Source organism: Prinia subflava, chromosome 8 (assembly GCF_021018805.1).
Source record: "Prinia subflava isolate CZ2003 ecotype Zambia chromosome 8, Cam_Psub_1.2, whole genome shotgun sequence".
Taxonomy (NCBI): domain Eukaryota; kingdom Metazoa; phylum Chordata; class Aves; order Passeriformes; family Cisticolidae; genus Prinia; species Prinia subflava.
Genome location: NC_086254.1, coordinates 14,970,198 through 14,995,531, shown reverse-complemented (window position 1 = coordinate 14,995,531; position 25,334 = coordinate 14,970,198). Strand labels below are relative to the sequence as shown.

Below are 25,334 nucleotides of genomic sequence, written 5' to 3'. Positions count from 1 at the left end.
TCCCCGGTCCCGGTGAGGTCCCGGTGAGGTCCCGGTGAGGCCCCGGCGAGGCGGGAGCGGCCCGGTCCTCCAGGCTCCCGGCATGCCCCGCTCGGGGCACATGCTCGGTGCGTGGGGCCGGCCCGCGCTCCGCCCGGCCTCGTCAGCACCGCGGGGCCTCCGGGACCGCCGGCACCGCCGACATGGCCCCGCCGACAGGTACCGGCGGCACCGGGAGCACCGGGAGAGGCGCGAGGGGCTGGAACGGCGTGGGGAGAGCGGCGGAGGGGAGAGGGAGGGGGCAGCGGAGCCGGGCCGGGGGCAGCGGAGCCGGGCCGGGGGCAGCGGAGCCGGGCCGGGGTCAGTGGGAGCGGGCTGGGAACAGCGGCACCGGGCCGGGGGCAGCAGAACCGGGCTGGGGGCAGCAGAACCGGGCCGGGGGCAGCAGGAACGGGCCGGGGGCAGCAGAGCCGGGCCGGGGGCAGCGGAGCCGGGCCGGGGGCAGAAGCGCCGGGCCGGGGCAGCAGAACCGGGCTGGGGGCAGCCCCTCAGGGCGCCCGTGCCCTCCTCTTCCCCCCGAGTCACCTCCGTGCCCCACGGCCCTGTCCCCGAGCAGGGACAGCCTTGGCCCGGGCTCCCGGCGGCGCACGGGGTCGGGTTTCGGTGCAGGATTTATCCACCCAGCCGCAAATTCCCAAAATACCCGCGCTGCCCGCGGCTCCGCGCACTCCCCGGAGCTGACCCGCTCCATATTCCTCCTCCCCGTGCTTTTTTTTATTCCTAAAATCAAGGGAATGTGGTGGACAGCCAGGCGCCGCGGCTGGTGGCCAGCCAGCTGCGCTGGGACCTGACGGCCGAGCAGATCGAGGCCATGGCCGCGGAGCTCACCGAGAGCACCAAGCTCGTGTACGACCGCGTGGGAGCGCAGGAGCGCGGGGAGGTCTCCTACGAGAACACCCTCAAAGCCCTGGCGGACGTGGAGGTGGAATACACAGGTAGGGATGTCGCGATAATGGGGAGGAATCGCTGGAGGTGAGGGGCTGGGGTGGAATTCCCAGAAAAGCTGTGGTCCTTGGGAGTGTCCAAGGAAAGGTCAGGGAGCAATTCCAGGGTCTAAAGGGGCTCCAGGAGAGCTGCAGAGGGATTTGGGGTGAGGGATGGGATTCCAGGATGCAGGGAATGGATTTAAACTGGGAAAAGGGAGATTTGGGTGGGATTTTGGGAAGGAATTCCTGGCTGGAATGGGATGGAATTCCCAGAGGAGCTGTGGCTGCCTCTGGATCCCTGGGAGTGTCCAAGGAAAGGCTGGAAAAATGAAACTCCTCCAACTTGGGGCCACTTCCAGAACCTAAAGGGGCTCCAGGAGATCTGGAGAGGGATTTGGGATGAGGGATCAAATTCCAGGACGCAGGGAATGGATTTAAACTGAACAAAGGAAGATTTGTGTGGGATTTTGGGAAGGAATTCCTGGCTGGGAGGGTGCTGAGGGAACAGGATGGAATTCCCAGAGGAGCTTTGATCCTTGGGAGTGTCCAAGGAAAGGTCAGGGAGCAATTCCAGGGTCTGAAGGGGCTCCAGGAGTGCTGGAGAGGGATTTGGGGTGAGGGATCAAATTCCAGGACACAGGGAATGGATTCAGACTGGGAAAAGGGAGATTTGGGTGGGATTTTGGGAAGGAATTCCTGGCTGGAATGGGATGGAATTCCCAGAGGAGCTGTGGCTGCCCCTGGATCCCTGGCAGTGCCTAAGGAAAGGCTGGAAAAGAGAAACTTCTCAACTTGGGGCCACTTCCAGAACCTAAAGGGGCTCCAGGAGATCTGGAGAGGGATTTGGGATGAGGGATCAAATTCCAGGACGCAGGGAATGGATTTAAACTGAACAAAGGAAGATTTGTGTGGGATTTTGGGAAGGAATTCCTGGCTGGGAGGGTGCTGAGGGAACAGGATGGAATTCCCAGAGGAGCTTTGGTCCTTGGAAGTGTCCAGGGAAAGGTCGGAGAAGCTCCAGGGAGAAATTCCAGGGTCTAAAGGGGCTCCAGGAGAGCTGGAGAGGGATTTGGGGTGAGGGATGGGATTACAGGATGCAGGGAATGGATTCAGACTGAACAAAGGAAGATTTGAGTGGGATTTTGGGAAGGAATTCCTGGCTGGGAGGGTGGGGAGGGGCTGGGCTGGAATTCCCAGAGGAGCTGTGGCTGCTCCATCCCTGGAAATGCCCAAGGAAAGGTGGGAAAAATGAAACTCCTCCACTTTGGGGTCACTTCCAGGACCTAAAGTGGCTCCAGGAGAGCTGCAGAGGGATTTGAGATGAGAGATGGACAGACAGGACACAGGGAATGGATTTAAACTGGAAAAAGGGAGATTTGGGTGGGATTTTGGGAAGGAATTCCTGCCTGGGAGGGGCTGGGATGGAATTCCCAGAGGAGCTGTGGCTGCTCCATCCCTGGAAGTGTCCAAGGAGCCACCCGGGATTAGTGGAAGATGTCCCTGCCCATAACTTTGAGGTCGCTTCCAGCCCATTCCGTGATTATTTAGAATTTTTGATGGATTTTTTTATTTTTGCTGTCACCTGCTTTTCCCTCCCCGCCGGCTGCCAGCACAATGTTGGGTTTTCTCCCAGTTAATGTTTATACAGCACAAAGAGCAGATTTGGGAGAGCAAATTGACCCAAGGACAGCTCCCAAGGCTGTCCCGGCTTTCGTGTGGCACCAGCAGGAACAAATGGCAGAAAAAATCCAAGGAATTCTCAGCTCCTTCCTCCTCTCTCCCTGGGGCCAGGCAGAAATAATAACGTGTGCCTTGTTTCCTGCTGGGAATTTTTGGGGAGAGTAAATCATGCTGGGATTTTCTTGGGAGTAAATCCTGCTGGGTTTTTTTAGGGAGAGCTAAATCCCACTGCGATTTTTTGGGGAGTAAATCCTGCTGGGATTTTTTTGGGAGTAAATCCCACTGTGATTTTTTTGGGGAGTAAATCCTGCTGGGTTTTTTAGGGAGAGCAAATCCCACTGGGATTTTTGGGGTGAATAAATCCCACTGGGATTTTTTGGGAGAGCAAATCCCATTGTGATTTTTTGGGGAGTAAATCTTGCTAGGAATTTTTGGGGAGTAAATCCCACTGGGATTTTTGGGAGAGCAAATCCTGCTGGGATTTTTTTGGGAGTAAATCCCACTGGGATTTTTGGGGTGAATAAATCCCGCTGGGAATTTTTGGGAGAGCAAATCCCATTGTGATTTTTTGGGGAGTAAATCCCGCTGGGATTTTTTTGGAGAGCAAATCCCACTGTGACTTTTTGGGAAAGCAAATCCCACTGCGATTTTTTGGGAGACCAAATCCCACTGTGCTTTTTGGGGAGTATGTCCTGCTGGGGATTTTTTAGAAGAATAAATCCTGCTAGGATTTTTTGGGACAGTTAATTGTGCTGGGATTGTTTGGGAGACTAAATCCTGCTGGGATTTTTTTGGGAGAGCAAATCCCACTGTGATTTTTTGGGGAGTAAATCCTGCTGGGATTTTTTTGGGAGTAAATCCCACTGGGATTTTTTTGGGAGAGCATATCCTGCTGGGATTTTTTGGGAAAGCAAATCCCACTGCAATGTTTTGGGAGAGCAAATCCCACTGTGCTTTTTGGGGAGTATGTCCTGCTGGGGTTTTTTTGGAAGAATAAATCGTGCTAGGATTTTTTGGGGAGCAAATCCCACTGTGATATTTTGGGAGAGCAAATCCTGCTGGGATTTTCTTGGGAGTAAATCCTACTGTGATTTTTTGGGGAGTAAATCATGCTGGGTTTTTTTTGGGAAAGCAAATCCCACTGCGATTTTTTGGGAGAGTAAACCCCACTGTGATGTTTTTGGGGTGTAAATGCTGCTGGGATTTTCTTGGGAGTAAATCCCACTGTGACTTTTTGGGGAGTAAATCCCACTGTGACTTTTTGGGGAGTAAATCCCACTGTGATTTTTTGGGGAGTAAATCCCACTGTGATTTTTTTGGGAGTAAATCCTGCTGGGATTTTTTTGGAGAGTAAATCCTGCTGCGATTTTTTGGGAGAGCAAATCCCATTGTGATTTTTTGGGGGAGTAAATCCCACTGTGATTTTTTGGGGGAGTAAATCCCCCTGGGATTTTTTGGGAGAGTAATTCTTGCTGTGATTTTTTAGGAGAGTGAATCCCACTGTGATTTTTTGGGGAGTAAATCCTACTCTGATTTTTTAGGGGGTAAATCCTGCTGTGATATTTGGGAGAGTAAATCCTACTGGCATTTTTTGGAACAGTAATACAGCAATACTGCTCTGATTTTTTACAGGGGGGTAAATCCTGCTGGGATTTATTTTTTTTCCAAAACCGTGCTGTTTTGGTGTCTTTCTGGACAATTATTTGCAGCAGGGTGACAATTCAGGCAGCCCCTCCTCGTGACACCTGTGCTGGAGCTGTCTGGGGCGGGGAGCAGCCCCATCCTCCTCCTCCCCCTGTTCTTTTTTCCTAAAATAACAGAAAAAAAACAACAATTCCTCTTGCTCAGCAGGAGGAATGTTCAGCTCAGCAGGACTGTCAGCATTTCCCTGTCCAGCAGCTCCTGGGGGAGGATCCAGGTGCCTGCAGAGCACCTGGAGTGCTGCTGGTGGAGCTTTGTGCAGGGAGAGCAGCAGGGAATGTTCTCCCAGTTTTCCCAACTGGAATTGTGGCAGGGCAGGGCCCTGCTGGATTTTAGGGAGGGGTCTGCAGGACAGGATTGTCCCACCTGGAGCTGTGAAGGAGCTGCTGGATCAGGAGGGATGGAATTCATTGGGTCCAGCTCCCAGCCCTGCACAGGACACCCCAAACCTCCTGTGGGGGGCTGGCAGGCACAGAATTCCCGTGGATTTTGGGAGGAGGATTGTGGTGGGAATCCAGCAGGGAAGGGCCAAAAACCTGAGTGAGATCCCAACTCTCCCTTACCGTGTGTGGGAAAGGCTCTGGAGCTGCCAGCCTGGTTCTGGAGCTGCCAGGATGGTTCTGGAGCTGCCAGGATGGTTCTGGAGCTGCCAGGTTGGTTCTGGAGCTGCCAGGATGGTTCTGGAGCTCCCAGGCCTGGTTCTGGAGCTGCCAGGCCGGTTCTGGAGCTGCCAGGGTGGTTCTGGAGCTGCCAGGGAGGCTCTGGAGCTGCCAGCCCGGCTCTGGAGCTGCCAGGGAGGCTCTGGAGCTGCCAGGATGGTTCTGGAGCTGCCAGGATGGTTCTGGAGCTGCCAGGATGGTTCTGGAGCTGCCAGCCCAGCTCTGGAGCTGCCAGGGAGGCCCTGGAGCTGCCAGCCCGGCCGTGGAGCTGCCAGGATGGTTCTGGAGCTGCCAGGCCGGCTCTGGAGCTGCCAGGCCTGGTTCTGGAGCTTCTGGCCGGGTTCTGGAGCTTCTGGCCCGGTTCTGGAGCTGCCAGCCGGGTTCTGGAGCTGCCAGGCCGGTTCTGGAGCTCCCAGCCGGGCTCTGGGCATGCACTGGGACGTGACCCCACCATCCCAGTCCCCCCCTGTGCTCCCAGTCCGTAGGAACATGCTGGACTTCCCCCAGCACGTGTCCCCCTGCAAGGCCATCCGCGCCGCCAGCACCGAGGCCGACAAGAAGCTCTCGGAGTTCGACGTGGAGATGAGCATGAGGCAGGACGTGTACCAGAGGATCGTGTGGCTCCAGGTGCGTCCCCTGTCACCAGGTGTGGCACTGGAGCCCCCCTGGCACTCCAGCAGATCCTTTTCCCCCGTGGCAGAGCTGAGGAGGGAGGGATGTGGGGCAGGGCGGTGACGTGTTCTGCCACCGGGCAGCAATGGCAGGACAAGGGGACACAGGGAAGGTACAGGTTGGATATTAGGAAAAAATTCTTCACTGAAAGAGTGATAAAGCACTGGAATTGTCTTGCCAGGGAGGTGGTGGAGTCACCATCTCTGGATGTGTTTAAAAAAAGACTGGACATGGCATTTAGTGCTATAGTCTAGTTGAGGTGTTAAGGCATAGGTTGGATTTGATGATCTTAGAGGTCTCTTCCAACCTCATTATTCTGTGATTCTGGGATTCTGTGATTCTGTGATTGATTCTGTGATTCTGTGATTGATTCTGTGATTCTGTGATTGATTCTGTGATTCTGTGATTCTGTGATTGATTCTGGGATTCTGTGATTGATTCTGTGATTCTGTGATTGCGTGACTCTGTGACTCTGGGATTCTGGGATTCTGGGATTCTGGGATTCTGTGATTGATTCTGTGATTCTGTGACTCTGTGACTCTGTGATTCTGGGATTCTGGGATTGATTCTGTGATTCTGTGATTCTGTGATTCTGTGATTGATTCTGTGATTCTGTGACTCTGTGACTCTGTGACTCTGTGATTCTGGGATTCTGGGATTCTGTGATTCTGTGACAGTGAGGGGTAGGAAATTTGAGATCGAGGGCTCTGTCCCTTCTCAGAGCCTTCACCTCCCCTTTGCTGTTGGTAAATCCAACCCACCTTAGCACTAATTCCCCCCCAAAATGCTGATGTGGCACGAAGGTGACGTGTTTAAAGCAGTCCAGGAGGTGACAGAGGAACCACCAGAGCCTTCCCTGGGGGTGTTTCCATCATCTCTGGTGCTCCCAGAACTCCCAACCTCCTGCAGCTCCTGATCCTGCAGCTCCCTGAGGACGAGGAAATTCCTTTTCTCCTTCCAGGAGAAAGCAGAGAGCGCAGCCCTGAAGCCCGAGGCAAAGAGGTACCTGGAGAGGCTGATCAAGCTGGGGAAGAGGAACGGGCTGCACCTCCCCGAGGAGACACAGGAGGTGAGAGCACGGAATCCCGGCGTGGTTGGGGTTGAAGGGACCCTAAAGTCCATTTTCCACTGTCCCAGGTGGCCCCAAGGTGGCCTTGGACGCTTCCAGGGAAGGGGCAGCCACAGCTCCTCTGGGAAATCTGTGCCAGGGCCTCCCCAGCCTCACAGGAAGGAATTTTTTCCTAATATCCCATTTAATCCTCCTTCCTGTCAGTCTGAATCCATTCCCCCGTGTCCCTGTCACAGGGAGAGGGGCCCTGGCAGGGCTCAGGGCAGGGTCTGAGGCTCAGGTTTGGGTTTTGCCCCTGATTCCGGTGATTTTGGGTGATGTCTCCTGCCCCCACTCCTTCCTTTCCATCCCTAGGAACAAAGTGGGAGTGAAGGAATTCCTGGGGAGCTGAAATTGGGGAATTAGCCCCAGATCCCCACGTGCCAAGGGCTGGAGTTGGGGCGAGGGGGTGGCTGAGCTGCTCAGGGGCCTCCTTTCTCACCATGCACCAGCAGAGGAACCCAAAACGGGGTTAAAACCAGAGGAAAAGGTGAAATGAGGAGAGAGCAGGTTGTTACTGCAACACCTGCAGCTCCTGAGGCAGCAGGGGACAGGCAGGACCTTGCTGAGGTGGCTGATCCTGCCAGGTGTGACCCCAGGGAGCCTTTCCTGGCTCCCTGCACACCAAAATTAATTCAGGCTGGCTCAGAGCCAAGGGCAGGCTCAGTGCTGGGCAGCCCAGCAGGGTGGGGACAGCTCCTGGCTCTGACTTCTCTCCTGTTTTTACATTTTGAAGAAAATCAAAGCCATCAAGAAAAAGCTGAGCGTGCTGTGCATAGACTTCAACAAGAACCTCAACGAGGACACCACCTTCCTGCCCTTCTCCAGAGAGGAGTTAGGTATGGAGGAGTGCACGGGGTGATCCCAGAGCATTCCTGGAGATTCCTGAGCTCTCCCTGGCTGCTCTTTTCCCAGGGGGGCTCCCTGAGGATTTCCTGAACTCGCTGGAGAAGACGGAGGACGGGAAGCTGAAGGTCACCCTCAAGTACCCGCATTACTTCCCCCTGCTGAAGAAATGCTACGTGCCCGAGACCAGGAGGAAGGTGGAGGAGATGTTCAACTCCAGGTGCAAAGAGGTGGGTGGGTGTCACAGTGGACACGGGGAGAACCACACGAGGACACGCTGGTGAGCCAAGCAGGAAAAGAGAGCGAGTTTATTTACAAAACAAAGTTTTATACATTTTTTATGGTGCCCGTGGATTGGAGGATGGAATTCCACCTCTCAATCCACGTTGGTCGAGCTGTCAATCACATTTCTCTTCTTACTTAGAAATATGTAAACAATAAAAGACAGTTAGCAAAACATGGCCAGTGTTTATAGTAGAAAATGTGATAAGGTGAAATTTCTGACTCTAATATGAAGAATATAACAGAAGGCTTAAAAAAGTCTTCAAAACCAGGGTGACAGGTGGGCACCTGCTGCACCTGGTTCTGAAGATAAGAGAGGAACTCAGGAGACATTTTCTGGGTTGTGAGCAGATCCGGGCAGTAGGCAGGTGTCACCCTGGTTTAAAGACTTTTTTAAGCCTTCTGTTATATTCTTCATATTAGAGTCAGAAATTTCACCTTATCACATTTTCTACTATAAGCACTGGCCATGTTTTGCTAACTGTCTTTTATTGTTTACATATTTCTAAGTAAGAAGAGAAATGTGATTGACAGTTAGCTCGACCAACGTGGATTGAGAGGTGGAATTCCATCCTCCAATCCACGGGCACCATGGGAAATGTATAAAACTTTGTTTTGTAAATAAACTCACCCCTTTTTCCTGCTTGGCTCACCAGCGTGTCCTCGTGTGGTTCTTCCCGTGTCCACTGTGACAGGCAGGATCTCCTGCAGTTTATTTACAAAAAGAAATTTATATACACCTCCTATGATGTCCATCCATTGGAGGATTAAAGTCCCACCTTTCAATTCCACTGGCCAAACTTTATTACCTTTATTCCTTCCATCTAGAAATATATAAACAAAGAGAGACAGTTAGCTAAACACAGCCAGTGTTTACATGAACAGGCATGAGAAAGGCTGCATATTCTCCTTCAATATGAACACTTGGCATACAGGAAAAGCTCATGGCAACAGGCACCCAGCGGATCTCCCCTGGGGTTTGGGTTTCTTTCCTGTTGGAATTCTGCTCATTGAGGATTTTATTTCGAGCATTTAATGCTGACTGTGGCAGGAAGGAGGATAAAACACAATTTTTCCCTTCTCCCCATGTGCTTCACTCTGTGCCTTGCAGGAGAACTGCCTGATCCTGAAGGAGCTGGTGGACCTGAGGGCTCAGAAGGCAAATCTGCTGGGCTTCAGCACCCACGCCGACTTCGTGCTGGAGATGAACATGGCCAAGAGCAGCCGCACGGTGGCCACGTTCCTTGGTACGGCCTGGGGCGCCCCGGGGACAGCCTGTGCTGCTCTGAGCCCACAGCCCAACCTCTCAAGGTTATTGTTTCCCTGAGATTCTCCTTGGGGTTGCTGTTCCCCAAGGTGCTCAGGGTTCCCCCAAGGTTGCTGTTCCCAGAGTTAATCAGGTTTTCAGGCTTCTCTTTGCCCTGGGTGTTTCACACCAGAGGCAGAGACGACAAGCTGAGTCCCCAGTGCACATTTCCAAGGTTGTTTATTCTTCATTATCTCAGTTCTTTCTCAGCTCTGCAGGGCATCCCCAGCAGAGCAGGACTGGGCGGGTCAGAGAGCCCCACACCTTATGTACAGTACCCCTGACCCAACCACTGTCTGAGACGTATTTTTTATTTACAAAATTTTACCAATGTCTACTCCCTATGCTAACAGGTCATTTCTACTCTAAACCAATCTCTAAAACCCAACTCAGCACAAAATGGGGGATGAGAGCAAGAACAAGGAGCACAGGGGCCACTCCCCAATTCCTCCATCTTGTCTCTTCAGCCCTCTCAAGGTTATATTTTCCTTGAGATTCTCCTTGGGGTTGCTGGCCCCAAGGTGATAAGGTTTTTCCCAGGGTTGCTGTTCCCTGGGAGTTTCCCCTGGGTTGCTGTTCCCAGAGTTAATCAGGTTTTCAGTCTTCTCTTTGCCCTGGGTGTTTCACACCAGAGGTAGAGACGACAAGCTGAGTGCACCAGTGCACATTTCCAAGGTTGTTTATTCCTCATTATCTCAGTTCTTTCTCAGCTCTGCCAGGCCTCCCTGGCAGGGTCCCTGATCTCAGTTCTGTCCCAGCTCTGCAAGGTGTCCCCAGCAGAGCAGGACACGCGGGGGACTGGGTGGATCAGAGATCCCCTTATGTACAGTACCCCTGACCCAACCACCGTCCAAAATGAACTTTTTATTTACAAAATTGTACCAATACCTACTACCTATGCTAACACGTCAGTTCTACTCTAAACCAACTCAGCACAAGATGGGGGACGAGAGCAAGAACAAGGAGCACAGGGGCCACTCCCCAATTCCTCCCTCTTGTGTCTTCAGCCCCATATACTGAGAATCCTAATTTCTATATTTATATTCTATAATAAACCATCCGCTACTTATTCTAAATTCTTAGGATTTGTGATTCTTCCTGCATGTGAGTGTTCACTGCCATGGCAGGGATCAGAGTCAGTGTCCTCCTGGGATCTGTGTGGGTCTAACTGACCCCCCTGGACAGATCCCAGACCCCCTGGACAGACCCCAGACCCCCCCTGTACAGACCCCAGACCCCCTGGACAGACCCCAGACCCCCTGTACAGATCCCAGACCCCCTGGACAGATCCCAGACCCCCTGTACAGATCCCAGACCCCCCTGGACAGACTCCAGACCCCCCTGGACAGACCCCAGACCCCCTGTACAGACCCCAGACCCCCTGTACAGATCCCAGACCCCCCTGGACAGACTCCAGACCCCCCTGTACAGATCCCAGACCCCCTGGACAGACCCCAGACCCCCCTGTCCGGTCTCCAAACCCTCCAGGGCGGCCCGAGGGATGTTCTAGACTCCAACACCAACCCTGCCCTCCTCCCCCAGATGAGCTGGCCCAGAAGCTGAAGCCCCTGGGGGAGAAGGAGCGGGCTGTGATCCTGGATCTGAAGAGGAAGGAGTGCGAGAAGCGCGGGCTGGACTTCGACAACCGCATCAACGCCTGGGACATGCGCTACTACATGAACCAGGTGGAGGAGACCAAGTACAGCGTGGACCAGAACCTGCTCAAGGAGTATTTCCCCATGCAGGTGGTCACCACGGGGCTCCTGGCCATCTACCAGGAGCTGCTGGGCCTCACCTTCCACCTGGAGGAGAAGGCTCAGGTGTGGCACGAGGACGTGCAGCTCTACACCGTGAAGGACACGGCGTCCGGGGAGACCATCGGGAAGTTCTACCTGGACCTGTACCCACGGTGAGGCCTGGGGAGGGGGAAATCCAGGGCCAGGGGGGCAGGGACTGAGGAAAAGAAGGTTCCAGATTCTCAGGGTTAATTTTCCCTGAGATTCTCCTTGGGGTTGGTGTTCCCCAAGGTGCTCAGGGTTCCCCCAAGGTTGCTGTTCTCAGAGTTAATCAGGTTTTCAGTCTTCTCTTTGCCCCAAGTGTTTCACACCAGAGGTAGAGACAACAAGCTGAGTCCTCCAGTGCACATTTCCAAGGTTGTTTATTCTTCATTATCTCAGTTCTTTCTCAGCTCTGGCAGGGTACATTATCTTAATTCTTAATTCTTAATTCTTTCTCTGCTCTGCCAGGTGTCCCCAGCAGAGCAGGACACGCGGGGGACTGGGCGGGTCAGAGGGTCCCAGACCTTTTGTACCATTCCCCTGATCCAACCACTGTCCACAATGAACTTTTAATTTACACCAATCATACCAATATTTACTACCTATGCTAACAGGTCATTTCTACTCTAAACCAATCCCTAAAATCCAACTCAGCACAAAATGGGGGATGAGAGCAAGAACAAGGAGCACAGGGGCCACTCCCCAATTCCTCCAGCTTGTGTCTTCAGCCCCATATACTGAGAATCCTGGATTCTACATTTACATTCTATGATAAACTAAATACTGCTTATTTTGAATTCTCCCAGCTTGTGATTCTTGGTACATTGTGGGCATTCACTGCCATGGCAGGGATCAGAGGCAGTGCCCTCCTGGGCTCTGTGTGAGGCTCTGACCCCCTGTGCAGACCCCAGACCCCCTGTCCGGTCTCCAAACCCTCCAGGGTGGCCAGAGGAATGTTCTAGACTCCAATACCAGATTTGTGGAGGGGAGGGGGCGCCGTGTGCTGAGGCAGGGGTGTCACCAAGGGGGTGTCACTGTCACTGTAGGACACACAAAAAAAAAGACTCCAAATATTTCAAAAGGCAAAGAGCACAGAGAAGCTTTATTGTCTAATTCTTACAACTTTTTATAAGGTGTTCCCATACATGATTGGTGAATAGGAACAACACCTCCCCAATCCCATTGGTTAAACTAGAAAAGCAGCTAAAATGGGGTTTTTTTTGACTAGAAAAGCAAAACACCACCTGGAGAACAGATTGTTTTGAGAAAGGAGAGTCGTTTGCCAAGATTATTTTGAGAAGAAGCTTTCCTGAGAAAAAAAAAGGAGAAAAAAGTCAGCAGCTCCTAGCAGGCTCAAATCTCTCAGCCCCAGAAAAATCAGAGGGGGTCACTGAGCACCACAGGGAGGGGGCCATGGCTGTGTGTGGCTTTGGGGAGATCCCTGAGCCTCTCCTGGATCTTTGAGAGGATCCCTGAGCTCTCCTTGATCTTTTGGGAGATCCCTGAGCTTCTCCTCCCTCCCCAGGGAAGGGAAGTACGGCCACGCCGTGGCTGTGTGTGGCTTTTGGAGGATCCCTGAGCCTCTCCTTGCTCTTTTGGGACGATCCCTGAGCCTCTCCTGGATCTTTTGGGAGATCCCTGAGCCTCTCCTTGATCTTTTGGAGATCCCTGAGCCTCTCCTTGATCTTTTGGAGGATCCCTGAGCTCTCCTGGATCTTTTGGGAGGATCCCTGAGCCTCTCCTTGCTCTTTTGGAGGATCCCTGAGCCTCTCCTTGATCTTTTGGAGGATCCCTGAGCCTCTCCTTGATATTTTGGGAAGATCCCTGGGGCTCTCAATCTTTTGGGGGATCCCTGAGCCTCTCCTTGCTCTTTTGGGAGGATCCCTGAGCCTCTCCTCGATCTTTTGGAGGATCCCTGAGCTCTCCTCGATCTTTTGGAGGATCCCTGAGCCTCTCCTTGCTCTCTTTGAGGATCTCTGAGCCTCTCCTCCCTCCCCAAGGAAGGGAAGTACGGCCACGCCGTGGCTGTGTGTGGCTTTTGGGAGATCCCTGAGCCTCTCCTTGATCTTTTGGAAGGATCCCTGAGCCTCTCCTTGATCTTTCTGAGGATCCCTGAGCCTCTCCTTGCTCTTTGGGAGGATCCCTGAGCCTCTCCTTGATCTTTTGGAGGATCCCTGAGCCTCTCCTCGCTCTTTTGGAGGATCCCTGAGCCTCTCCTTGATCTTTTGGGAGGATCCCTGAGCTCTCCTGGATCTTTTGGGAGGATCCCTGAGCCTCTCCTCGCTCTTTTGGAGGATCCCTGAGCTCTCCTTGCTCTTTTTGAGGATCCCTGAGCCTCTCCTCGATTTTTGGGAAGATCCCTGAGCTCTCCTTGATCTTTTGGGGGATCCCTGAGCCTCTCCTCCCTCCCCAGGGAAGGGAAGTACGGCCACGCCGTGGCTGTGTGTGGCTTTTGGAGGATCCCTGAGCTCTCCTCGTTCTTTTGGAGGATCCCTGAGCCTCTCCTTGGTCTTTTGGGAAGATCCCTGGGGCTCTCAATCTTTTGGGAGTATCCCTGAGCTCTCCTCGATCTTTGGGAGGATCCCTGAGCCTCTCCTTGATCTTTCTGAGGATCCCTGAGCCTCTCCTCGCTCTTTTGGAGGATCCCTGAGCTCTCCTCGATATTTTTGAGGATCCCTGAGCCTCTCCTCCCTCCCCAGGGAAGGGAAGTACGGCCACGCCGCCTGCTTCGGCCTCCAGCCCGGCTGCCTCCTGCCGGACGCCACTCGCCAGATCTCGGTGGCCGCCATGGTCGCCAACTTCACCAAACCCACGCCGGACGCGCCTTCCCTGCTGCAGCACGACGAGGTGGAGACTTATTTCCATGAGTTTGGGCACGTCATGCACCAGCTTTGCTCCCAGGTGAGGCCTCCCCGCTCTGGTGTGGGTTGGGTTTTCCCCCCTGTTCGAATTTGGGAGGAAATTCTGAATTTGGGGTCACTCTGGAAAGCAAACTCAAGTGCAAACAAAAGCAACTCCTCTCCCCAGCCAGGAGGGAAAAGACTTCCTGGAAAAATCTCTTTATTTAACAAATAAAATGCCCACAAGCATAAAGAGTGAATAATATGAAATAATAAAACCTCTCACTGCTCTGAAGAGAGATCACGGGGAAATCTTTGCTGTGGGTGGCTCAGCTCACTCAGTTTTTATCAGTCCCAGCCCCTCTGGAGTCCAGACCCCCTCAGTGCTTCTGTGGGGTTTTCAGTGCAGAGCAGATTTAAGGAGTCCCAAGAAAAAGGGAAATAAAGCAGTTTTCTGCCCTAGCTAGGTAAAACTACCTAAAAAGCAAAGAAAGATCTCTGTGCTTCAAAGGCGGGCTCCACCTCCCTGAGGAGACACAGGAGGGGAGAGCAGGGAATCCCGGGGTGCTTGGGGTTAACGGGACCCTAAAGCCCAAATTCCACTGCCCCAGGCTGGACATTAGGGTCAGGGTCAGGGTTAGGGTCAGGGTTAGGGTCAGGATTAGGGTTAGGGTCAGGGTCAGGGTCAGGGTTAAGGTCAGGCTCAGGATTAGGGTCAGGGGTCAGGGTTAGGGTCAGGGTCAGGATTAGGGTTTGGGTCAGGGTCTGGGTTAGGGTCAGGATTAGGGTCAGGGGTCAGGATTAGGGTCAGGGGTCAGGGTCAGGGTTAAAGTCAGGGTTAGAGTCCGGTTTAGGATTAGGGTCAGGCTCAGGGTCAGGCTCAGGGTTAGGGTCAGGGGTTAAGGTTAGGCTCAGGCTCAGGGTTAGGGTCAGGCTCAGGCTCAGGGTTAGGGTCAGGGGTTAAGGTTAGGCTCAGGCTCAGGGTTAGGGTTAGGGTCAGGCTCAGGGTTAGGGTCAGGGGTTAAGGTTAGGCTCAGGCTCAGGGTTAGGATCAGGCTCAGATTTAGGGTCAGGGGTTAAGGTTAGGCTCAGGCTCAGGGTTAGGGTCAGGGTCAGGCTCAGGGTTAGGGTCAGGGGTTAAGGTTAGGCTCAGGGTTAGGGTTAGGGTCAGGGTTAGGCTGGCCTGAGATCACTGGAGGGGCTCCAGTGGGATCAAACATTCCTCCAAAGCCCCCTGAGGTTTGGGATCACTGGGGGGGCTCCAGGGGGGTTAAACATTCCTCCAAAGCCCTCTAAGGTTTGGGATCACTGGGGGGGCTCCAGGGGGTTCATTCTGGCCATGTTCCTCAATATCGCTGTGAGCCTCGCCAGAAAGACACACAGAGTCCAGAGTTTGGGGAGATCAGAGCAGCAGGGAGAAATCCTCCTGCTTTGTTTATTCCTTCCTATTATAATTTCTAGCAAGGTGCCCATGGATTGGAGAGTGGGCATTCCCACCTCTCACCCACATTGGTCAAGGAGGCTCTCATTCAACCTCCCCTTCTCTTGGAGAAGGAATTCAAAACAATATTTACAAAATATTTACAAACCATGATCTCCTGTTTACATTAATGAGCATGAGAAGATGCACACTTCTACTTTAGTATGAACAAAAAGCGCTCAGCAAACCAGGAGGAGCTCACGAATGCAGACGGAGTTTGCCATGTTCAGTGGCACACACGTGGAGCAGGAGTTTGGGTTAGGGTTAGGGTTAGGATTTGGGTCAGGGTTTGGGTTAGGGTCAGGGTTAGGCTCAGGCTCAGGGTTAGGGTTAGGGCCAGGTTTAGGCTGGCCTGGGATCACTGAGGGTCTCCAGGGTTGTTTATCCCAGCCGTGTCCCCCAGGCCGAGTTTGCCATGTTCAGTGGCACGCACATGGAGTGGGATTTTGGGTTAGGGTTAGGGTTAGGGTTAGGGTTAGGGTTAGGGTCAGGGTTAGGGTTTGGGTTAGGGTCAGTCTCAGGCTCAGGGTCAGGGTTAGGCTGTCCTGGGATCTCCAGGGTTGTTTATCCCAGCCGTGTCCCGCAGGCGGAGTTTGCCATGTTCAGTGGCACACACGTGGAGCGGGATTTTGGGTTAGGGTCATGGTTAGGGTCAGTCTCAGGGTCAGGGTTAGGGTTAGGGTTAGGGTTAGGGTTAGGGTCAGGGTCAGGGTTAGGGTTGTTTATCCCAGCCGTGTCCCCCAGGCCGAGTTTGCCATGTTCAGTGGCACGCACGTGGAGCGGGATTTTGGGTCAGGGTTAGGGTCAGGGTTTGGGTCAGGTGTTAAGGTTAGGGTTAGCGTTAGGGTTAGGGTCAGGGTCAGGGTTGTTTATCCCAGCCGTGTTCCCCAGGCGGAGTTTGCCATGTTCAGTGGCACACACGTGGAGCGGGATTTTGGGTCAGGGTCAGGGTTAGGGTCAGGGTTAGGGTTGTTTATCCCAGCCGTGTCCCCCAGGCCGAGTTTGCCATGTTCAGTGGCACACACGTGGAGCGGGATTTCGTGGAGGCGCCGTCGCAGATGTTGGAGAACTGGGTGTGGGAGAAGGAGCCGCTGCTGCGCATGAGCCGCCACTACCGCACCGGCAGCGCCATCCCCGACGAGCTGCTGGACAAACTCATCCGCTCCCGGCAGGCCAACACCGGTGAGGGGTGGCATGGGCCGGGGCGTGGGGTAGGGTTAGAGTTAGGATTAGGGTTAGGGTTAGGGTTAGGGTTAGGGTTAGGGTTAGGGTTAGGGTTAGGGTTAGGGTTAGGGTTAGGGTTAGGGTTAGGGTTAGGGTTAGGGTTAGGGTTAGGGTTAGGGTTAGGATTAGTCTTAGAGTGTGGGTTTGAGTTGGGGTTAGGGTTAGGATTAGTTTTAGGGTGTGGGTTTGGGTTAGGGTTAGGGTTAGGGTTAGGGTGTGGGTTGGGGTTAGGATTAGTCTTAGGGTGTGGGTTTGGGTTGGGGTTAGGGTTAGGATTAGTTTTAGGGTGTGGGTTTGGGTTAGGGTTAGGGTTAGGTTTAGCCTTAGTCTTAGGGTGTGGGTTTGGGTTGGGGTTAGGGTTAGGATTAGTTTTAGGGTGTGGGTTTGGGTTGGGGTTAAGGTTAGGATTATGGTTTAGAGGTTAGGGTTAGGGTTTAGGGGTTAGGGTTAGAGTTACGGTTGGGGGTTAAGGTTAGGATTAGGGGTTAGGTTTAGGCTTAGGATGTGGGTCTGCGTTTGGATTTGGGTTAGGGTGTGGTTTTAGGGTTAGGTTAAGGTCCTATTAATGTTAGGGTTAGGGTTAGGGTTAGGTTTAGGTTCAGGCTTAGTCTTAGGTTGTGTGTTTGTGTTTGGGTTCGGGTTTTATTTTTTATCCCCATATGATCCCTCCCTACTGAAACCAGCAGCGGGCAGCAGCCTCCGTGAGGCCCCTGCTGCCCCTTCCAGCCTCACTTTGCCTCCTCCTCTTCCTCCTCTTCCTCCTCTTCCCCCTCTTCCCCCTCTTCCCCCTCTTCCCCCTCTTCCCCCTCTTCCCCCTCTTCCTCCTCTTCCTCCTCTTCCTCCTCTTCCTCCTCTTCCTCCTTCTCCTCCTCTTCCTCCTCTTCCTCCTCTTCCTCCTCTTCCCCCTCTTCCTCCTCTTCCCCCTCTTCCTCCTCTTCCTCCTCTTCCTCCTCTTCCTCCTCTTCCTCCTCTTCCTCCTTCTCCTCCTCTTCCTCCTCTTCCTCCTCTTCCCCCTCTTCCCCCTCTTCCTCCTCTTCCCCCTCTTCCCCCTCTTCCCCCTCTTCCTCTTCTTCCTCCTCTTCCTCTTCCCCCTCTTCCTCTTCTTCCTCCTCCTCCTCCTCTTGGCTCCAGGGCTCTTCAACCTGCGCCAGATCGTCCTGGCCAAGGTGGACCAGGCTCTGCACACGCAGACCAAGGCCGACCCCGTGGAGGTGTTTGCCCGGCTCTGTGAGGAGGTGCTGGGTGTCCCCGCCACCCCAGGTACGGTGCCACCCTCCCTGCCCTCTGCGGGGCCCTCTGGGCTGGGGACAGCTCCTGCTGGGCTGCAAAAGGAAGTTCCTCCCTTTGGTGTGGGGTTTTTATCTCCTTTTCTTCCTGTTAGAGCTGGGATTAACACATGGGAGTCGCAGTTTTTTGTGTTTATTAATCCTTATCTGTGTTACAGTCTCACCATTTGTGAGCTCTGGCTAACAAGGTAGAAAATTGAGGTGTCTCTAACTCTTTCCAAGGTTATTTAAGTGCTAATTACCCAATAACGAGATGACACCTCTATTATTTATACTTTTGACTCAATAATTGACCACACAAGGTCCACAATGAAACCTTTTTCACCCAATTAGAAAAAACCACCAAAACCAAGAAGAAGAAGGTGAAGAAGGACTTAGACAACACCCAAAATCCTCCATATTGCCCCATATTTATTCCTAAATAATATATTACTAAATAATACATATTTACATATACTAAAACCTCAAATTCTACATTTTTCACCCTATGAGATCACACAACACCATTCAAACCACACAGCCACAACCCCCCTCAATCTGGGGGAAGCTCCACAGCCTCAGTTCCTGCCTCGGTGCCTTTTAGCACAGAAAACCCAAATTTTTTTGCCTCCAGCTCTCCACCACCTTGAGCTGTGCCAGCACCTTCTGTGCCAGCGCTGCAGGGTGATTTTTATTCCCTTTTTAACCCCTCGTGTCCCCTCAGGTACCAACATGCCGGCCACCTTCGGCCACCTGGCGGGCGGCTACGACGCGCAGTACTACGGCTACCTGTGGAGCGAGGTGTACTCCATGGACATGTTCCACACCCGCTTCAAGCAGGAGGGCATCATGAACTGCAAGGTAGGGCCAGGGGGGGTTTCTGTGCGTGCCAGTGGTGGGCAGAGCCGGGCTGGGGGTCCCAGCCGTGCCCCTGTGCCCCCACAGGTGGGCATGGACTACAGGAGGTGCATCCTGCGCCCCGGAGGCTCCGTGGACGCGTCGGACATGCTGAGGAGGTTCCTGGGCAGGGAGCCCAAGCAGGACGCGTTCCTGGCCAGCAAGGGACTGAAGGTGGAGAGCAGCTCGGTGCCTTCAGCCTGAGGTGGCCCTTCCTGGCCACCCCCGCCCGGCTGCTGTCACCAAACACCCCCCGGGCCACCACTGCCTGGAGCTGCCCCTCGTGGGCTGTGGGAGCCTGGAATGGTGACACAGAGGTGACGTGCCCCTGTCCCCTCGGGGCTGGGGGTGGCCCGCAGCATTTGGCTGAGTTTTGAACCTGATTTCTGCACCAGGGTGAGTTTTGGCCTCGTTGGGAGCCGGGGAGGAGGGGGAGAGGAGTTCCCAAACTTGAAGCTTTGTTTTTAAATCCCTTCTCTTTTAAGAAGCCTCGTTGTTTTTGTTGCTGTTGCCACCTTGGCTTGGTTTGTGCCCCAGCTGTCACCAGGGCAGGGACAGTCCCTCTCTCCCCATCTTTGGGCAGCTCTTGGCTGTGCTGCAAAGATGGGGAGATCCCAGAGCTCCAAACCCAGAGGGAACTGACTGGGACCTCCTGCCCTGAGCCCCTCGGGGACCCTCCTGCCTGGCAGGGGACAGAGGTGGCCGGCGCAGGCGTTCCCAGGACAGGGGGACATGGCCTCTGTGTGCTGCCAGATGTCCCAGGGCCATCTCGGGGCCACCCTGGGGCCACCCCAGGCCAGCCCGGGGCTCAAGGCCGTGGCAGCTGAGGCTGTTGCTGTTGCTGTCAGCTCCGAGCCGGGCTGGGACAGGGGAAGGTCGGTGTTTATGACTGAAAACACGGAGCTGACAGCTTCAAACAACACAAATCCCGGGATAAAAATACCCCTGGGCCTCGTGCCAGGCCTTGAGCTGGGCTGTGGCGCCACGGGCAGGGACAGCAGCCAGCCCGGGCTGTGTCACCTGCCCCGGGCTGTCCCCAGCGTGCCCCAGACCCTGCGTGGCACAGGCTGTGGTGGCACAACAGGGCAGAGGCTGGGTTTGGCTTGGGAAAGGTTTGGGGCGGCTTCCTCGGGGGCTGAGGAGCTCCAGGAGGGGCTGAGGAGCTCCAGGAGGGGCTGAGGAGCTCCAGAGGGGCTGAGGAGTTCCAGGAGGGGCTGAGGAGCTCCAGGAGGGGCTGAGGAGCTCCAGAGGGGTTGAGGAGTTCCAGGAGGGGCTGAGGAGCTCCAGAGGGTCTGAGGAGCTCCAGGAGGGGCTGAGGAGCTCCAGAGGGGCTGAGGAGCTCCAGAGGGTCTGAGGAGCTCCAGGAGGGGCTGAGGAGCTCCAGGAGGGGCTGAGGAGCTCCAGGGGAGGCTGAGGAGCTCCAGGAGGGGCTGAGGAGCTCCAGGAGGGGCTGAGGAGCTCCAGGAGGGGCTGAGGAGCTCCAGAGGGTCTGAGGAGCTCCAGGAGGGGCTGAGGAGCTCCAGAAGGGGCTGAGGAGCTCCAGGAGGGGCTGAGGAGCTCCAGGGGAGGCTGAGGAGCTCCAGAGGGTCTGAGGAGCTCCGGGGGGAGCAGGGATTTGTGTCCCACCCCTTCCAGCCTCGGGGGCACCGTGTGAGGTTTGAGGGCTGTGGGATCCATCCCTGCCACTCCGCCGTGGCTTGGGGACATGAGTGACCACCACCACCCCAGCCACTGCAGGCTGTCCCTGTTCCCTCTTTGTCACCAGCTGGGATGAGGCTCCCCCCTGGTGCAGACAAGGTCGCTGCTGCCACCTCCCTGCCCCCTGGACTGTCCCCTGTGCCACTTGGTGCTCGCTGGGGCCACCTGGAGCATCTTGTCCTTGTCCCCCCCAGCTCCGTGTCGGAGGCGTGGCCGGGCGGCCCCCGGGTGTTTTTAGTGTCCTGTTTTACTGAGCTTTCCTCGTTTTCTCCGACTCTTCTCTCCAGAGAGAGAGAAACGAAGCCCAGCAGGGAAACCACGCACTTTCCTCCCTCCTTCCCAGCCCACGGCTCCCTCTGTCCCCTCTCCAGCGTCCCCGGGACGTGGAGCTGCACCTCCCATCCCCACCCCAGGCTGGCAGGGAAGAGAGCTCCTTTTTTGGGGGGTGGGTTTGGATTTCGGGGTTGTTTTTTTGGTTTTTTTTCCTGTTAACAGTTTTAAGGGCAAACTGGTGTGTGTGTGTGTGTGTGTGCCGTTCGTACTGGTCACGTCCCGCCCCGCTTGTTCCCATGGCTGGATTTTAGACGGTTCCCAGCACTAATAAAGGTTTTCCTCCGCGGATGTTCGGCCTCGGCTCCTTCGGGGAGGGGCGCGGCCGCCCCCAGGGGTGACAGAGGTGACAGGGACACAGCCACACCCCCGCCAGCACCGCAGCCCCCGCAGGAGCCGGCACAGGGGCTCCTGTCCCACGAAGATGGGCACGGAGTGGCAGGCGCGGGGTGACAGCGTGCGGGGCGTGAAACCCTGGGGGGGACAGCTGGTGACCCCTCGTGTCCTTCAGTGTCCCTCAGTGTCCCCCCCTTGTCTCTCAGTGTCCCCACTGTCCCTCAGTGTCTCCCCCGTGTCCCTCACTGTCCCTCAGTGTCCCCTCAGTGTCCCCCCCGTGTCCCTCAGTGTCCCCCCCGTGTCCCTCACTGTCCCTCAGTGTCCCCTCAGTGTCCCCCCCGTGTCCCTCAGTGTTCCCCCCCGTGTCCCTCAGTGTCCCCCCCCCGTGTCCCCCAGTGTCCCCACCATGTCCCCACCTTGTCCCTCAGTGTCCCTCAGTGTCCCTGCTGTGTCCCTCAGTGTCCCCACCATATCCCTCAGTGTCCCCCCCGTGTCCCCCCAACCCTCAGTGTCCCTCAGTGTCCCCCCCTTGTCTCTCAGTGTCCCTCAGTGACCCCCCCGTGTCCCTCAGTGTCCCCCATTGACCCCCCTGTGTCCCTCAGTGTCCCCCCCCATCCCTCAGGGTCACTCAGTGTCCCCCCTATGAACACCCCGTGTCCCTCAGTGTCCCCCGTGTCCCCCCCGTGTCCACCCCTGTCCCTCAGTGTCCCCCCCATGACCCCCCTGTGTCCCTCAGTGTACCTCAGTGTCCCCCCCTTGTCTCTCAGTGTCCCCCCCGTGTCCCCCCCTATCCCTCAGTGTCCCCGTGTCCCCAGCCGCTCACCTCTGTGAGGAAGGGGTGTCCCCGCACGCCCTCCAGGCTGGCCCGTTCCGCGGGCTCGGGCTCCAGCATGCGGGCGAGGAGGGCGCGGGCGCGGGGCGAGAGCTGGGCCGGCAGCGGGTACCGAGCGCCGCGGATGCGCCGGAACAGCTCCGGGCGGCGGCGGGCCTCGAACGGGGCGTGCCCGGTCAGCGCCGTGTACCTGGGAGGGACCGGGAGCGTCCCTGTCCCCCTGCAGTGTCCCTGTCCCCCTGCAGTGTCCCTGTCCCCCTGCAGCGTCCCTGACCCCCTCCAGTGTCCCTGTCCCCCTGCAGTGTCCCTGTCCCCCCGCAGTGTCCCTGTCCCCCCTCCAGTGTCCCCGTCCCCTTCCAGTGTCCCTGTCCCCCTCCAGTGTCCCTGTCCCCCCTGCAGTGTCCCTGTCCCCCTGCAGTGTCCCTGTCCCCCTGCAGTGTCCCTGTCCCCCTCCAGTGTCCCCGTCCCCCTCCAGTGTCCCTGTCCCCCCTGCAGTGTCCCTGTCCCCCCGCAGTGTCCCTGTCCCCCTGCAGCGTCCCTGGCCCCCTCCAGTGTCCCTGTCCCCCCTCCAGTGTCCCTGTCCCCCCTCCAGTGTCCCTGTCCCCCTCCAGTGTCCCTGTCCCCCCTCCAGTGTCCCTGTCCCCCTGCAGCGTCCCTGTCCCCCCTGCAGTGTCCCTGGCCCCCCTCTGGCCCCCTGTCCTCTCTCCATCCTCCTTCCACCCTCCCGTCCTCCTTGCATCACCCCCTGTCCTCCCTCCAGCCTCCATCTTCTTTCAGCCCTCCGTCCTCCCTCCATCTCCCCTCATCCCATCCTCCCTCCCTCTCCCCTCCCTCTCCCTCTCCTCCCTCTCCCCTCACCCTCCATCTCCCCCATCCCACCCACCCTCCCTCCCTCTCCCCTCCCTCTCCCCTCCCTCTCCCTCTCCCCTCCCCGCTCACACAGCACAGCCCAGGGCCCAGATATCCGAGGGCACCGCGTGTCCCCTGCGGTCCAGCACCTCCGGCGCCAGGTAACTGAGGGTCCCGCAGAGCGCCCTGAGGGCAGGGACAGCCCAGGTGACCCTCGGGGACACAGCCCAGGTGACCCTCAGGGACACGGGCAGGGTGACCCCCGCAGCCCCCCGGCCCCGCTGACCCCCAGGGTGACCCCCGCAGCCCCCCGGCCCCGCTGACCCCCAGGGTGACCCCCGTAGCCCCCCGGCCCCGCTCACCCCCAGCGCCGCCCGGGCGGTGCCGCCCGCCGGGCCAGCCCCAGGTCCGCGATCTTCACCCGCATCCGCTCCGTCACCAAGAAGTTGCCTGTGGAGGGAGGGACAGAATCGTGTCACCCGAGGGTCACCCCCAGTGTCCCGGGTCTCCCCCGGTGCCTCGGGTCACCCCCGGTGTCCCGGGTCACCCCCCGGTGTCCCGGGTCACCCCCAGTGCCTCGGGTCACCCCCGGTGTCCCGGGTCACCCCTGGTGTCCCGGGTCGCCCCCCGGTGTCCCGGGTCGCCCCCGGTGCCTCCGGTCACTTCCCGGTGTCCCGGGTCGCCCCCGGTGCCCCCGGCCCTGCGCACTCAGTTTGAGGTCCCGGTGCACCAGGCCGTGTCCGTGCAGGTATCCCAGCCCCGAGAGCAGCTGCCGCAGGTAGAACCGAACCTCCGGCTCCGACAGGCGGCCCCGGGTCCGCACGATGGCAGCGAGGGACTGGGGACAACGACAGGGGAGGGGGACAGTGAGACAGGGGATGGGGACAATGAGACAGGGACTGGGACAATGAGACAGGGACTGGGGACAGCGACAGGGGAGGAGGACAGTGAGACAGGGGATGGGGACAATGAGACAGGGACTGGGGACAGTGAGGAGGGACTGGGGACAGCGACAGGGGAGGGGGACAGTGAGACAGGGACTGGGGACAGTGACAGGGGAGGGGGACAATGAGACAGGGACTGGGGACAGTGACAGGGGAGGGGGACAGTGAGACAGGGGATGGGGACAGAGCAACAGGGGATGGGACAGAGTGACAGGGGATGGGGACAGTGAGACAGGGACTGGGACAATGAGACAGGGGGTGGGGACAGTGAGACAGGGGATGGGGACAGCGACAGGGGATGGGGACAATGAGACGGGATGGGGACAATGAGACAGGGACTGGGACAGTGAGGAGGGACTGGGGACAATGAAGGGGGTCGGGGGACAGAGTGACCAGGACGGAGATGGAGTGACAGGGCCTGGGGACAGAGCGAGGCACCGGGCTGGGCCCTGCTGAAGCCCCGGCCTGAGGGTGCTCAGATTCAGGGTCCAGGGGCTCGGTTTTGGGGTGTTTGGGCTCAGTTTTGGGGCACAGGGGTCATTTTCGGGGTTCAGGAGCTCGGTTTTGGGGTTCAGGGGTTCATTTTCGGGGTGTAGGAGCTCAGTTTCAGGGTGCAGGGGCTCGGTTTTGGGGTTCAGGGTCTCGGTTTCGGGGCGCAGCTCTCACCCCCCGGCTGCAGAGCTCCAGCAGCAGGTAGAGGTGGCCGCGGTCGGCGAAGTGCCCGTGCAGGCGCACGATGTGCGGGTGGCGCAGGTGACGCTGCAGCTCCCGCTCCCGCTCCACCTGTACCGACAGCAGCCCCGGGGGGACCCTCGGGATCCGGGGACCCCCGGGCACGACCCCGGGGTGGGGCGGGAACCCACCCAGAGACCCGGGCAGGGGCTGTGGGGCTCCGCGGGGACCCCGTGGGCGCTGTCCCCTCTCCCTGGGGAGTGTCCCCCCCGCACTCACCCTGTCCCCGATGCCCGGAGCCGCCAGCCGGGCTCGCGGGATGGCCTTCGCCGCGTACCGCCGCCCGCTGGTCACCTCTGTCACCTGGTAGCAGCGGCCGAAGGCGCCCTGCGAGTGACCCCGTGGGAATGGGCAGCGGGGGGGGGTCAGGTGAGGGTCCCGGGGGTTGGGGTGCCCACCCAGGTACCTCTCGATGTGGGGCCAGGAGCCCCGGGCACCGGAGCTGCAGGGGCTCGGTCCTCTGCCTCAGTTTCCCCTTCCCCAGAGGGGATGGGGTGGGTCCCCCTTGGGGAGGGGGACACCTCGGGGACACCCGGGGGTTGCGGGCGTGTGACCCCCCCGGGTGCCCAGCGGGGAGGGGGCGCTGGGGCGGCTCGGGGGGGCACGGAGGGGGATTTACCTCTCCCAGGAGCCGTCCCCGCTTGTAGAGCGTCCCGCTGGCCTCGTCCCGGAGGAGCCAGCCCGGGGGCGGCTCAGCCGCGGCGCCCCCCGAGCCCATCCCGCCCGCTCTGCCCGGCACCGGGGACACCCCGAGGGAGGGACACCCGCACCCCGCCGCTGTAACCCCTTCAGCTCCGGGCTGCGGGTGCCCACGGCGCCCAAGGGGGCTGGGATCCCCCCCCCGGCACCCAACACCCACCGCTCTGGCCCCCCAAGCCCCCCCAGAAGACCCCGATGACGAAGCGGAGAC

At 57.2% G+C, this 25,334-nt stretch overlaps 2 protein-coding genes across 5 annotated transcripts; one reads left to right on the top strand and one right to left on the bottom strand.

Moving 5' to 3' along the window:
* Positions 1 to 40: 40 nt before the first annotated feature.
* Positions 41 to 21,022, top strand: LOC134553471 (thimet oligopeptidase-like). Of its 3 annotated transcripts, XM_063403166.1 has the most exons (15): positions 41 to 198; positions 771 to 974; positions 5,484 to 5,632; positions 6,639 to 6,746; positions 7,522 to 7,624; positions 7,701 to 7,861; positions 9,025 to 9,160; positions 10,762 to 11,128; positions 13,697 to 13,898; positions 16,313 to 16,499; positions 17,673 to 17,801; positions 18,531 to 18,667; positions 18,752 to 19,955; positions 20,113 to 20,190; positions 20,289 to 21,022. In XM_063403166.1, the coding sequence occupies exons 1-13, from the start codon at positions 183 to 185 to the stop codon at positions 18,905 to 18,907; spliced, it is 2,055 nt and encodes a 684-aa protein (XP_063259236.1). In that variant the 5' UTR covers positions 41 to 182; the 3' UTR covers positions 18,908 to 19,955; positions 20,113 to 20,190; positions 20,289 to 21,022. The 3 variants fall into 3 exon arrangements, with proteins under 3 accessions (XP_063259236.1, XP_063259237.1, XP_063259238.1); XM_063403167.1 differs by lacking the exon at positions 20,113 to 20,190 and having other exon boundaries at positions 20,272 to 21,022; XM_063403168.1 differs by lacking the exons at positions 7,522 to 7,624; positions 7,701 to 7,861.
* LOC134553473 (inactive serine/threonine-protein kinase PLK5-like) lies at positions 20,991 to 25,262 on the bottom strand. 2 transcript variants are annotated; one of them, XM_063403173.1, is made up of 8 exons: positions 25,044 to 25,255; positions 24,644 to 24,751; positions 24,359 to 24,475; positions 23,457 to 23,586; positions 23,111 to 23,198; positions 22,839 to 22,934; positions 21,891 to 22,089; positions 20,991 to 21,205 (listed from the first exon to the last, which is right to left on the bottom strand). In XM_063403173.1, the coding sequence occupies exons 1-8, from the start codon at positions 25,140 to 25,142 to the stop codon at positions 20,999 to 21,001; spliced, it is 1,044 nt and encodes a 347-aa protein (XP_063259243.1). In that variant the 5' UTR covers positions 25,143 to 25,255; the 3' UTR covers positions 20,991 to 20,998. The 2 variants fall into 2 exon arrangements, with proteins under 2 accessions (XP_063259243.1, XP_063259242.1); XM_063403172.1 differs by having other exon boundaries at positions 24,359 to 24,751; positions 25,044 to 25,262.
* Positions 25,263 to 25,334: the final 72 nt, after the last annotated feature.